Source organism: Chrysochloris asiatica, unplaced genomic scaffold (genome assembly GCF_000296735.1).
Source record: "Chrysochloris asiatica unplaced genomic scaffold, ChrAsi1.0 scaffold00209, whole genome shotgun sequence".
Lineage (NCBI taxonomy): Eukaryota > Metazoa > Chordata > Mammalia > Afrosoricida > Chrysochloridae > Chrysochloris > Chrysochloris asiatica.
Window position 1 is genome coordinate 3,270,646 of NW_006408727.1, and position 14,205 is coordinate 3,284,850.

The window sequence follows — 14,205 nt, forward strand, 5'->3', positions numbered from 1 at the left end:
ACTTTAGATCCAGAGAGGGAGAGTGACTGTGTGCTGAAGACCTGGGGGATATGGGGGAAGGATTGCATGGAGGGGATTGTAACCATGGCAATGAGACGATATACGATGGAATGACTATAAAAGTAATGTTCTTCCATGTAAACTATCACATAATTCACAATAAAACATTTAAGAAAAAAAAAAAAAAGAAGGCTCTGGCAATCCGCTTCCATAAGATTATAGCCAAGACAATCCTAAGGGACCATTGCACTCTGTCACAAGGGGTTGTTGTGAGTCTGAATCGATGATCTGGTAACACACTTGACCTGCTAAACTGGACTGCTAATTTCAACGTTGGCATCTCAAACCCACCAGCTACTTGATGGCACACAACATCATTGTGACTGACAATCATTAATCACAGTAATTTCCTTCACTAGAAGACATTTGTCATGTATATATGCTTTTATTTTGAAAAGCATCAAATCAGGATAAGAGATTTGGATTGTATTCTGTCTTGGAAACCACCTAGAAGACTTAAACAGAGGATTTTTTTTTCACTTAAAAGGCTAACTCCAACTGCTAGGTAGAGAAGGGGCTGCGTCATGGAAAGGATAGCAATTATAAATCAAGAGGTGATGGTGGAGAGCCGTGTTTGGAATCAGAGTTCACTGAAAGCTATTAGACCTGCTAGCATCTTGAATGAGACATACGAGGCTAATGTTCTGGAAAATTGCCAGTTGTTTCATTTTATCCTGATCAGTTTTCTCTCTCTATTACCTGAATAAGGAGTCCTAGTGGAGTACTGTATTAACCAAAACGTCAGCCATTTAAGACCAACACCTGCTCCGTGGGAGAGAGAGAGGCCCGTGCGCTCCCATAAAGATTTTCAGTCTCAGAGATCCTAAGAAGCAGGTGTGATGCTGTAGGTAAGCACTGGATTGCAAATGCAAGGTTTGCAGTTCCAACCTACCAGTTATTCCATGTAAGTCCTACACAGGGTCACTTTGAGTTGGCATTGACTGGATGGCACTTAATAACACCAACAACATCAATGGGGTCATCATGAGCTAAAACTAACTTGATGGTAGTGGATTTTTTCTTGGGCATGATCTGACTAATAAAACATGTGCTTAGATTTATATGGTTTATAATTAAACTTCTATCGTCTCTTGCCATGATCTTAAAGATTCTGCTTCTGGTACACGTGACCCAAACCATGGTATTTTCAATAACCCCATATGCATGCTGACGTTGGATAGTGAATAAGGAAGACCACAAAAGAATTGATGCATTTGAATTATGGTGTTGGAGGAGAATATTGAAAGTGCCATGGGCTGCCAAAAGAACCAACAGATCTGTGTTGGAAGAAGTGCAGCCAGAGTGCTCCTTGGAGGCCAACATGGCCAAACTTCATCTCTCATACTTCAGACATATTGTCAGGAGGGACCAGTCCTTGGAGAAGGATATCATGTTTGGTAATGTGGCGGGTCAGAGAAAAAGAGCAAGACCTCCCGTGAGCTGGATTGGCAGATTGGCAGCATGAATGGGCTTAAGGGTGGCAATAATTGTGAGGTTAGCCTAGGACCAGGCAGTGTTTTGTTCTGTTGTGCATATGGTCATTATGAGTAGGTAGCAACCTGATGGCACCTAACAACAACAACAACATAGCTGTTAGGACTTGTCAGAAAGAGACATACAATAAAAATTGTCTTCCAACAGAGCTTCAGATCATTCTCACCAACTTCCCTGTGCCAGGAAAACAGTTTCAGGAATTCTAGGCCAAGAGAGCAAGGTTGGGTAGCCATGGTGAGAGCAAATTCTGACAGCAGTGGTGAAGCTGTGGCAATTTACAAGAGAAGATGGGAGAATGGGAGGTGTGTCTGCCCCCTATTGGTGAAGTCAATGACTCCCACTGAAAGCATCATTAGGTAGACTGGGAGGATCTTGGGGGCAGTGACTTAATGTATTTTGCTGTGTCAGCACCACTCCACTAGGCCTCTCGCTGTGCACTACAGTAAATATGAATCTCATTGAATTGACTAGCAAAAAGCCCAAGCAAAAAAAAAGGTCACACAGCACCAAGATCTGATTCTGAAGGCAGAAAACTCATTTCTTGACTGGGGATGCAGCCACAATTTGGTATAACTCTTTGGTAGATTTCTCCACTGTCTGTCACGGCTTTGAATGACTCTGAACCAATCCCTCGTCATAGGCAGCCCATGTAACCATTCCTTCTTAAGTAGGTCTACTTGCACATGGATAGGCAAAATATTCCAGTATACACAACCATATATGATCCAGGTTTTTATATAAGTTAGTCGTACAGTGAAATGTATCTTTCAAAACTCTAAATACTATCTCTAGTTTCAAATGATGCCTGGGGGGTTCATGAATCTATAGTCTTTATTACCTTGGAGGCGGAAACACTCCTAATGTCTAGATTCAGAATCGGCATTCAAATAAAAAGATGCTTCAGTGCAGCTGGTGGAAATGTAAATCAAATCAAGACAAAGCAAGCACGTTTGAAGCGTCAGTACAGATGCCCCTTGGCATGAATACCCAGCCAAGGTTATAAAAAATAATGTATAATAAGTGAATGGTGCCACTGTGTGCTCCAGGGCACCAGGGCAAGCACTGTTGTTGGTGTTGTGAAGTGCTGAACCAATATAGGTTTTGGTATAGGGTTTGCTAGGAATGGCTGGTGAGTTTGAACTGTTGAACTTGTGGTTCAAACTGATGTTGTGGTTGAGCTCTTCTCCTACAGCACCACACCAGGCAAGTACTGGGATCCTTTCAATGAAAACTGACTACACCTAGAGCATATATGTCATTTAAATCCACTGTTTACAAGCATCTGACAGGAAAGGGGAGGACCACTCAACCACTCAATTACATAAGAGGAAAACCTAATATTTTGTTTACTTTACTGAGTTTAACCAGGGATTATTGTTGTTGTTAAGTGCCATTGAGTTGGTTCCTACCCATAGTGACCCTGTATAGGCTTCCCAAGGAGCGGCTGGTGAGCTTGAACCCCTGACTTTGCACTTCAAACCGACTTTGCAGTCCAGCGCCACACCAGGACTCTCCCACTCCAGGGATTAGCATTATAAATTGCCACATAGGTTGAACTATTAACTACTGGAGATGATACAACTGAACAAATGAAATCATACATTTGTTTTGTTATTGGCACATGGTTTATCTGAGTCTCTAGATTATGAAAAGAATGAGAAAGGTGGAAACTGGAAATTCTAAGTAGCTACAGGTTATGGTGTTGGAGGAAAATACTGAAAGTGCCATGGACTGCCAAAGGAACCAACAGATCTGTGTTGGAAGAAGTGCAGCCAGAGTGCTCCTTGGAGGCCAGGATGGCCAGACTTCATCTCTCATACTTTGGACATATTGTCAGGAGGGACCAGTCGCTGGAGAAGGATATCATGTTTAGTAGGGTGGAGGGTCAGAGAAAAAGAGGAAGCCCCCCAGCAAAATGGAATGGCAAAGTGGCAGCATCAATGGGCTCAAGCATGGCAGCAATATTGAGGTTGGCCCAGGATCCGGCAGTGTTTCGTTCTGCTGTGCGTAAGGTCGCTATGAGTCGGTACCGACTCAATGGCACCTAACAACAACAACAGGTATGATGCATGAAATAATACTTTAGGAGCTCTGGTAGCTTAGTGGTTACGAATCGGGTTGCAAACTGCAAGGGCAGCAGTTCGAAACTAACAGCTGTTCCGTGTAAGAAAAATGAGGCTTTCTACTCCCGTAAAGATTTACAGCCTCAGAAACCCTATGCAGGGTTGCTATGAGTTGGAACTGACTCCGGGGCACATCACGACCGATGACAACGATTCCATATTAATATGAAGAGCTTTATAAAGTTCTTAGCCATAACACTTGTCTTAGTTATCTAGTGATGTGGTAACAGAAATACCACAAGTGGCTTACTTTCACAAAAACATATTTTCTCAGAGTTTAGGAGGCTAGAAGTCCAAATTCAGTGCACCAGCTCTAGGGCAAGGCTTCCTCTTCTGTGGACTCCAGAGGATAATTCTCTCTTCAGCAACTGTTCCCTGGTTCCTTGGGTACATCCATGTGGTTTGACATCAGTTGTTTCCCATCTGCGTCTCTGGCATCCCTGTTTTAGTCTCTTTTGCATCCCAAAGGAGGTTGACTCACAGCCCTACACTAATCCTGCCTCATTAACACAATAAAGACAAACCATTCCTAAAGGCAATTATAACCACAGGCATATTGTTGTTGTTGCTGTTATTAAGTGCCCTCCAGTGATTCTGACTCAGTGACCTTGAATAGGGTTTCTGAGGAGTGGCTCCTGAGTTTGAACCACCGACCCTGTGGCTCAAACTGACCTTGCGGTCCAGTGCTTCTCCTATAGCCCCACACCAGGACTCCACAGGCATGGATTATGGGATTTTCAACACACATTTCTTGGGGGGACACAATTGCATTTGTTACAATATTCCTTTAAAAATTATATCTATTTGATAACATATGATTCTTGGATTCAAAAGAATGCCAGAAGTTGATATAAAGCATCTTTAAAAAATTTATTTTAAACATGTTTAGAACCAAAATGATCGAAACTATAAGACAGTCTGGAGCATACTGTTGTTGTTAAGTTACATCGAGTTGATTCCGACCCATAGTGACCCTGTATAGGGTTTCCAAGGAGCAGCTGGTGAGCTTCAACCACCAACCTTGCAGTTCAAACAACTTTGCAGTCTGACTTATTAGCCCACAGCTCCACACCAGGACTCCATATATATGATGATGTTGTTGTTGTTAAGTGCCATGGAGTCGATTCCAACCCATAGTGACCCAAGCAGCTGATGAGCTTGAACCGCCAACTTTGCAGTTCAAATGGCTTTTCAGTCTGGCGCATTAACCCACAGCACCACACCAGGATAAAGTGGGTTATAATACAAGTACCACATGCTTTAAGTGGATTCTAACTCATGGTAACTCCATTTGTGTCATAGTAGAACTTTATTCCAATGGGTTTTCAATTTAGGTTTATTTCAGAAGTTGGTCACTAGGACTTTCCGGAGACAACTTTGTGTGGATTCAAATTGCCAACCTTCTGTTTAGCAGTGAGTACATTAACTGTCTGTGTCACCCAACACTGTACTCTCTTCTTCCTATTTATTATTAATGCTTAAGAAGTTTATTCAACATGAAATAACACAGTGTTTTGTGTAGTCTTCAAGATCTCATCTTTAATGGAGAAGGCCTAAGAGATTAAGAGTCCTGGTGTGGCATTGCAGGATAAATAAGCACTAGACTGTAAGGTCAGTTTGAGCTGCAATGTTGGTGGTTCAAGCTCGCTAGCCACTCCTTAGACACCCTATAAATGGTTGATATGTCAGAACCCACTCAACTATACTTCATAACAACAACAAGCATTCATTCATTAAAGAAGTACTTATTTGGTGTATATATATATTAAAAACAGTACCTATTTGAGCCTCTCAGTTTGGAAGGCACTCAAAATATGACTGGGCAAGAGCAGCCTCCTCAAAGTAAAGTTGACTTTAATGACATGAATGGAGCAAAACTTTCTAGATCTTTGTTTACTGATGGGACACAACTCAAAATGAAGAGAAACACTAGCAAACATACATTAATAATTGGAATATGGAATTCAATAAACAAGAATCTAGGAAAATTAGAAGTTGTCAAAATGAAATGGAATGCTTGATATTCAAAGATTGATATCCTAGGCATTATGGAGCTGTAATGGACTGGGATTGGCATTTTGATAGTCCAGTCACAGGGTCTATATACTGGGGATGACAAATGAAAGGGGAATGACAAACATTTCAAGATCTATCTTGAAGTACAATGCTCCTGTGTAGGACGCTCCTATAAGAAAGACCCATTAATGCCATTACTATTCAAATTTACACACCAACCACTAAAGCCAGTGAAGATGAAATTGAAGAATTCTACCAACTTCTTCAGTCTGAAATTGATCATACATGCAATCAAGATACATTGATAATCACTGGTGATTGGAATGTGAAAGTTGGAAACAAAGAGGAAGGATCAGTAGTTGAAAAACGTGGCCTTGGTGACAGAAATATGCTGGAGATCTTAGAATTTTGCAAGACCAATGACTTATTCATTGTAAATAACTTTTTAAGCAACATAAAAAACAACTATGGACCTCACAAGATGGACTATAGAGGAATCAAATTGACAACATCTGAGAGAAAAAGTGATGAAGTAGGTGTTCACTGTGGAATAAACCATCAGTTGCTCATATGCAAATTCAGGTTGAAGCTGAAGAAAATGAAACAAGTCAATGAGAACCAAAATAGGACCTTGAATATATCCCACCTGAATTTAGAGAACTTCTCAAGAACAAAGTCGATGCACTGAACATCAGTGACAAGAATTGTGGGATGAGATCAAGAACATCATACACGAAGAAGCAAAAGTTTATTTAAAAAAACAAACAGGAAAGAAAAAAAACATCAAAATGAATGTGAGACGAGACTCTGAAATTTGCTCTTGAATGCAGAAAAGCTAAAGCGACTGGAAAAAAATGATGAGGTAAATGAACTGAAAAGAAAATTTCAAAGGACAGCTCAAGAAAACAATTTTATTATAATGAAATAAGCAAACACCTGGAGTGAGAAAACTAAAAAGGAAGAACTTGCTCAGTTTTTCTCAAGCTGGAAGAACTGAGGAAAACTTCAAACCTCAACTTGTGGTATAGGATTCTATGAGCAAAAGATTGGATGACATGTTGTTGTTGTTAAGTGCTGTCTAGTTGGTTCCGACTCATAGTGATCCTGCTTAGGGTTTCCAAGGAGTGGCTGGTGAGTTTGAACAACTCTTTGTGGTTCAAACTGAACTTGCAGTCCAGCGCTTTATTCCACAGTGCCATTATAGGTGGCAAAAGAAGAAGGAATACACAGTCAGTATACAAAAAAGAACTGGTCGATGTTTAATCATTTCAAGTGGTAGCATATGATCAAGAACTGATGGTGTTGAAGGGAGAAGTCTAATGCTTACTGAAGTCATTTGTGAAAAACAAGGTTCCAGGAATTAAATACAAATTGAAATGTCCCAAAAAAACTGATGCTGTGCAGGAGGCCCTCAATTGTCTATGCCAAGAAATTTGGAAGACAGCTATCTGGCCAACCAATTGGAAGAAATCCATATTTGTGCCCATTCCAAAAAAAGGTGACTAAGTGAAATGCAGAAATCATCTAATAGCATCATTCTTATCACATGCAAAATAAAATTTTGCTGAAGATATCTAAAAAAACTGGTTACAATAGTACATCGACAGGAAGCTGCTAGAAATTCAAGCTGGATTCAGAAGAGGATTCAGAGGATCATTCTGGTTGTACTTCTTCCAAACACAGATATGACTGTCTGATTCAAAAGCTAAATAATCTGCCCTATTTTATAATTCAATAACCTTGTTTAAATATAATTCCCTTTCCCAATAAAATATGAAGATTTTCAAGTGTAAGTAGCATGCCTACTGTTTCTGCCATGGCTTTAAACATGTTATTTTTGTGTGCTGTGCAGTTTATGTGCCTCATATGGCCTTAGAGGATAGGATAGGACTCTCCCATAGGCTTTACAGGGAGCTATGGTGCTGTGGGTTAACTAATATGCTGGTCTGCAAAGTCACTTTGAACTGCTAGGTCAGTGGTTCAAGCTCATCAGCTGTTCCTCAGAAACCCTATACAGGGTTGCTCTGGGTCGGAACTGACTTGAGGGCACTTGACAACAACAATAATCTTTAGGGAAGCAGATTGCCACACCCTTCTCCTGCAGATCTAGCAACTTGTTGGTTAGTAGCCGAGTGCACAACTACTACACCATCCGGCCTTCTTGTATCAAGCATAGTGTTTCACATAAGGATAAAGGATTCTTTAAATGCTTTGGTTTGGATCTTGCCCGTTGGGCTGACGTAGTTTTGTTCACTTGTAACTGTCTGATTACTTGATGAGTTTGTCTAAATTTTATATCCTACCGAAGAACATGAAGGTTCATAGTTTGACTTGTTCCTAGCTCTCTATCCCTGTTTTCATGCTACTCTACTACTTTCTGCCTTCCTCTCTCACGATGTTCTTGCATCTTGCTGCTCTTCTTGCAGTACTTTTACCTGTGCTTTATTGACTACATAAAGGCTTTCAATTGTGTGGATCACAACAAGCTATGGACAACATTGCGAAGTATGAGTATTCCAGAACACTTAATTGTACTCATGAGAAATCTGTACCTGGACCAACAAGCAGTTGTTTGAACAGAACATGGGAACACTGAATGTTTTAAAATTAAGAAAGGTGTGTGACAAGGTTGTATTCTTTCACCATACTTATTTAACCTGTATGCTGAGCAAATAATCTGAGAAGCTGGGTTCTATGAAGAAAAACATGGCATCAGGATTGAAGGAAGACTTATTAACAACTTGCAATATGCAGATGATACAATCTTGCTTGCTGAAAGTGAAGAGGACTTAAAACATTTACTGATGAAGATCAAAGAGCACAGCCTTCTGTATGGATTAAGTCTCAATGTAAAGAATACAAAAATCTTCACCACTGGACCAATAAATAACATTCTTATCAATGGAGAAAATATTGATGTTGTCAATATTTCTTGGATCAACTATCAACACTCATGGAAGCAGCAGTCAAGGGATCTGACGACGTATTGCATTAGGCAAATCTGCTGCACAGGAACTTTTTAAAGTGTTGAAGAGCAAAGATGTCAATTTAAGGACTAAGGTGAGCCTGACCCAAGCCAAAGCTCGACAGTGAATAAGGAAGATCGTAGAAGAATTGATGCCTTTGAATTGTGGTGTTGGATGAGAATACTAAAAGTGCCATGGGCTGCCAAAAGAACCAATAGATCTGTTTTGGACGAAGTGTAGCCAGAGTGCTTTTTAGAGGCCAAGATGGCCAAACTTCGTCTCTCATACTTTGGGCATATTGTCAGAAGGGAACAGTCACTGGAGAAGGACATCATGTTTAGTAGGATGGAGGGTCAGAGAAAAAGAGGAAGACCCCCAACAAGATGGATTGGCCAGGTGGCAGCATCAATGGACTCAAGTGTGGCAACAGTAGTGATGTTGGCCCAGGATCAGGCAGTGTTTTGTTCTGCTGTGCATAAGGTTGTTATGGGTCGGTGCTGACTCGATGGCACCTAACAACAACAACAACAACAACCTTAGGACCTTTGTACAGTTAACTTTTGAATAATGTTGTGGTAGGGGTACCAATCTCCCACTTAATTGAAAATCTGCTTATAACATACAGTTGATCCTTGAACAACACAGGAATGAACTACCTGTCATATTACAGTGAGCTTACATATTGCATGTATTATGCTGTGTGACGCTACTATCTCCTGTGGTGTAGTTGGTCTCTAGGGTTTCGAGATGACCTGCTCACCTGGAGAAGATTAGCATCACACAGTGTTTTAAGCGGATACTGCCACACTTGATTGAGCACACTGTAGTATCAATCCCCCAGAAAACCCACTGTTGTCAAGTCAATTCAGACTCGAAGTGACCCTCTATAGGGGTTCCAATGCTGTAACTCTATAGGAGCAGACATAAAACCAACTCTGTGTATACTTGGGCCCCACACAGTTCAAACCTACATTGATCAAGGGTCAATTGTGCTTGCTATTGCCTCAGTCTGCTTGGATATGGCATGATTCACTGCTTCTCATGACTAGTTGAGCTCAGATCAAATATTCATTCTTCAGTGAGGCCTTTCTGGTCACCTGTTCATTCTGTTCCTTTAAATGTGTCTGAGGCATTCTCTTGCCCATTCCCCTGTCTTACTTTCTTCATAGCACTTGCCAGCACCTGAAATTCTCCTTTTAATATTTGTCTCTGTGTTTAGTGATTATCTGTGTATGTTAATGTATAAACTCCATGAGGGCAAGGAACTTTTCTGTTTCATGCAGAGCAGTATCACCAATGCCTATAACAGTGCCTAAATGAGTGAATATTTGAGTTTTCACCCCATGTGCCATCTTGAAATTAATTGTGTTCCATATATTATCTTAATGTGCATTATTTTACATTGATTTCATTGAAAAAGGCACAGAAGTAGAGGTTACAGAGATTTTTTTAAAAAAAATCAAAAGCAGACCATGTATTTTAACTTCACCAAGTGAGACCACAGGCCCTAGGATCTACCAGTGAAAAGAAAGGAAATAGTAACAATCCCTTGTATAGAATGATAACAACCAAAACAAAAACTCACTGCTGACAAGTTGATTCCAACTCATAGCAAACCAAATGACAGAGTAGAGCTCCTCCATAGGGTTTTTGAAACTTTATCTTTATAGGAGCAGACAGCTTTACCTTTCTACCACAGAATGACTGGTGGGTTTGAATTGCTGCTGACCTTGCAGTCAGCAGTCTTTATAGCAAACATTAATGAGTATTTACTATGTCAAAGAAACTGTGCTCCGTATTAGACATTTTTTACACACTGAGCCCTCACAACAACTCTGTGAAATAGATATAGTATGATAATCTCCATTTTTACTGACAAGGACACTGAGATCAGATGTTAGTTAAGCAGTTACATAGGTTGATTTGCCTGGAGTTATAGAGATAGCAAGTCCAGAGCTAGGATCAAACCCAGGCAGGGCAATTTGATTCCAACCTGTGATCTTAACCATTGTGCTATCATTACGGTAGGAAACCTACAGTATATTCTCTTTGATTCTCTCATTTGTTTGCCAAGCAGGTCTGACAGTACTGCTTTGCATATAGTTTCACAAATAGTTAAGAATAAAGAATAATAGTCTTGGGGTTGACTTTCAGGTCCAGGATGTTATTAATCGATGTAACCTTCATACTATTTTCTTCAATCTTTGGTTCTCAAACTATAAAATATCGGGTTTGGCTACAGTTTATCAGCAGCATAGTGTCCAGTGTTCTCTGAACAAAACAGTTAGTTTACTTTAATAAGACTCATCTTTGGATTAAGAACTTTGAAAACCAAACATTAAAAAAAAATTTTTTTTTTTTAAATAGACTTTAGAACTTTCCCTAGGAGATGCTAAGACAAAGTTAGGAAGAATGTTGGTTGGAATATTTAATACATTACCTGGACTTTATTCATTTCCAGTTTGTTCTTTTCATTGGCACTCTGGTCTTGTTTGCTAGCTCCCTTTTTCTGAGGACCTTTCCCAAAGAAGATGTAATTTACAAAGGCATATTCCAGCAGAGCCAGGAACACAAACACAAAGCAACCCATTAGATAAATATCAATCGCTTTGACATAAGGGATCTTTGGCAAGGTCTCCCTGAGGTGAGTGCTGATTGTTGTCATGGTCAGCACTGTGGTGATTCCTGTGAAAGAGAAAGACAAGACTTAGCTGAAAGTGCCCCAGATAAGCATGAAAGGACAGATACTATTTTCTCACTGAAGGCACTAACATGATAAACCATTCGGCAAAGTAGGGCAGACATTTTGAAAGACCAAACTGCATCCTTTAATGAATTGTAAAATGGGATGTTCAGTTAGCGGAGAGTTAAAAACCATTTTGGTTTTGTACACACACACACACACACACACACACACACAAACACACAAAGCACATGCAAATGAAGATTAAAATCCCATGAAGGCTTACTGTCAAGTGTCCCTAATTCTGTTGTATGTCACATTTTTCTTTTCACAGCATTCCATTTATCTCCCTCTAAATCTTTCCTTCTGATACTAATCCCTGTAGTAGCCACTACTAAACTGAAAGCTGCTGACTAGTTTGAGGAGACTTATTTCCTGCCCATGAATCTGTTAGTGCATCCCAGGTCACAGAGTCAGTATTGTATTTTAAAGAATAACACTTGATTCATAGTAAGAAAACACCAAGAGGAAAAAAACCACATAAGAAAGATCATAACTTGCATCAAGTAATTAATTTATGTACTTTTTAGATATAATATAGTCTTGTTACTTTGTTTTTTCAAATATCACCTCTAGTTTCTTGATTTCAGAGTTTAGGATGAGTTAATCTCCAGCTTTCTAAAAAAAAAACCAACTGAATTTACAAAGTACACTTTAAGCTTTTAAAATGTGGATTTTGTTTCATTTGTTTGATTCTTCTGGAAGTTCATGGCATACTCAATTTTCTTCACCAATACCACAGTTTAAGTATATATTATTGGAATGTGAATATGAATGTGTTTATATACTATGATTGGACTCCTGGTGTGGTGCTGGTAGGATCAGTCCTGGACTGTGAACCACAAGGTCAGCAGTTCTAACCCACAAGGTCAGCAGTTCTAACCCACCAGCTGCTCCTTGGAAACCCTATACAGGGTCGCTCTGAGTTGAAACTGACTCGATGGCACAAAACAACAAAAATATATATACTATAAAAATCACAGGATAGTGCCCATAGTATACTGTTTGTGTGATTGCATAATTAATATTTTATGTTGATTATAATGAAAAGATAATTGGGAAAAGCAAAGCATGACAAAGCAGTTGGAATCTTGAATAGACAGTCGTTGTTGTTAAGTGCCATTGAGTCAGTTCCAACCCATAGCAACCCTGTACAGGGTTTCTGAGGCTGTAAATCTTTAAAATGACATATTTGTTAAGTATTTTACAGTTTTAAACATTTAATAAATTGTCTTATATTGTTGTCACTCAGCCTACTGTGTAAGATTGTTGTTTTAAAGTGCCGTCTAGTCTGTTTCAATTAATAGTGACCCTGTACAGGGTTTCTGAGGAGCAGCTGCCGACCTTGTGGTTTGCAGTCCAGTGCTGATACTACAATGTCAAATATTATTTGCATTTTATAACTGGGTAAATGGAAAGTCAGAAATTACTTACTTTGCTTTAGGTTTCTGTAATAGTTAAGGCTTTTTACGTCAACTTGCCTGGGCCTAGATTCTCAGTGATTTGGCAGTTAAGAGGAAGTTACTTCCATGACAAGATCTACCATAATAGAATCCCCCCCATGATGTGATCTGATATGATCAGCCCTGATCTGATATAATTATCCAATGTGTTATAAACACTCATATCTATGATGTTAATGACGTTGATTGCAATCTATAGGATTAGGTTGTACCTTGAACCAATCTCTGTTGAGGTAGGAAAGGAGAGAGAAATGAGCAGAGAAAGTGGGGCCTACTACCACTAAGAAAGGCGAGCCAGAAGTGGAGTATGTCCTTTGGCCCTGAGGTCCCTGCACTGTGAATCTCCTAGATCCAGGGCAAGATTGATGCCAAGATGTGTGGCGATCTCCAACGAATGCTGGCCTATAGTTACTGAAGAAGACAGGGATGTTTTTCTAGAACTGCCACTTGAATTCAGACTTCTAGCTTCCCATACTGTGAAGGAATACATTTCCATTTGTTAAAACCATTCACTTGGGATGCTATTATAGCACCAAAAGATAACTAAGTCAGTATCCCAGTGTAGGGGGAAACGTAAGGTGTTAAATGTTGTTGTTGTTAAGTGCCATGGGGTGGGTTCGACTCATAGTGAACCTGTACATGGTTTCTGAGGAGCAGTTGCCGGGTTTGAACCAGCTGGCCTTGAGGTTCAAACTGACCTTGTGGTCCAGTGCTTATCCTACAGCATCCCAGCAGGACTTCAAGGTGTTAAAGAAAGGCACTTAAAATAAAAACAAGAGATGAAAAGGTAAAACCTGAAACTTGAAGGAACTTAAAAAAATCAAGGCAAGATGTATGAAACTGGTTAAAGACAAAGGAAAACTGGTAAGGTGGAAGGAAGATAGTTATATGAAAGAACAGGAAAAATAGTTTAGCACTCACTTGCCAATCAGTGATTCTAGATGTATAGATCTGCTGATTTGATATCGAGCTTTAGAAGAATAGATAAAACAAAAAGTCAAACTACTATAAAAAAAGTTAAAAAATTTCAGATGAATGATACATTCGAATATGCTGGACTGATATGAAATGTAATCAAGAGTAGTCTTACTTATTTCTTTGAATAGAATTTTAAATTTTATTTCCTATAATTCTACAACAACAACAACATAATTCTAGCTAATGTGTTTAACTGAAATGAATAATTTGTTTACAAACTGCCAATTGCATTTCTGCTTCTACCCTTTGTTTCAAATTTTTGTTTAACAAGAAATGTTAGTAAATGACAGTCTTCTAATGACTTCCTGTGGGTTAATGCACCAGACTGCAAATCCATTTGAATTGCAAGGTCGGCAGTTCAA

General features: G+C 39.5%; 1 protein-coding gene across 4 annotated transcripts in view; it reads right to left on the reverse strand.

Moving 5' to 3' along the window:
• GABRB1 (gamma-aminobutyric acid (GABA) A receptor, beta 1) overlaps positions 1 to 14,205 on the reverse strand; it is a 790,923-nt gene that overhangs the window by 28,607 nt on the left and 748,111 nt on the right. For 2 of the 4 annotated variants that reach the window (XM_006872679.1, XM_006872681.1), the window contains one exon: positions 11,100 to 11,344. In XM_006872679.1, coding sequence (XP_006872741.1) covers positions 11,100 to 11,344 — 245 coding nt within the window. Of the gene's footprint in view, positions 1 to 4,327; positions 4,345 to 6,110; positions 6,159 to 11,099; positions 11,345 to 14,205 lie in introns of all 4 variants that reach the window. The other 2 variants (XM_006872678.1, XM_006872680.1) reach the window with 2 other exon arrangements.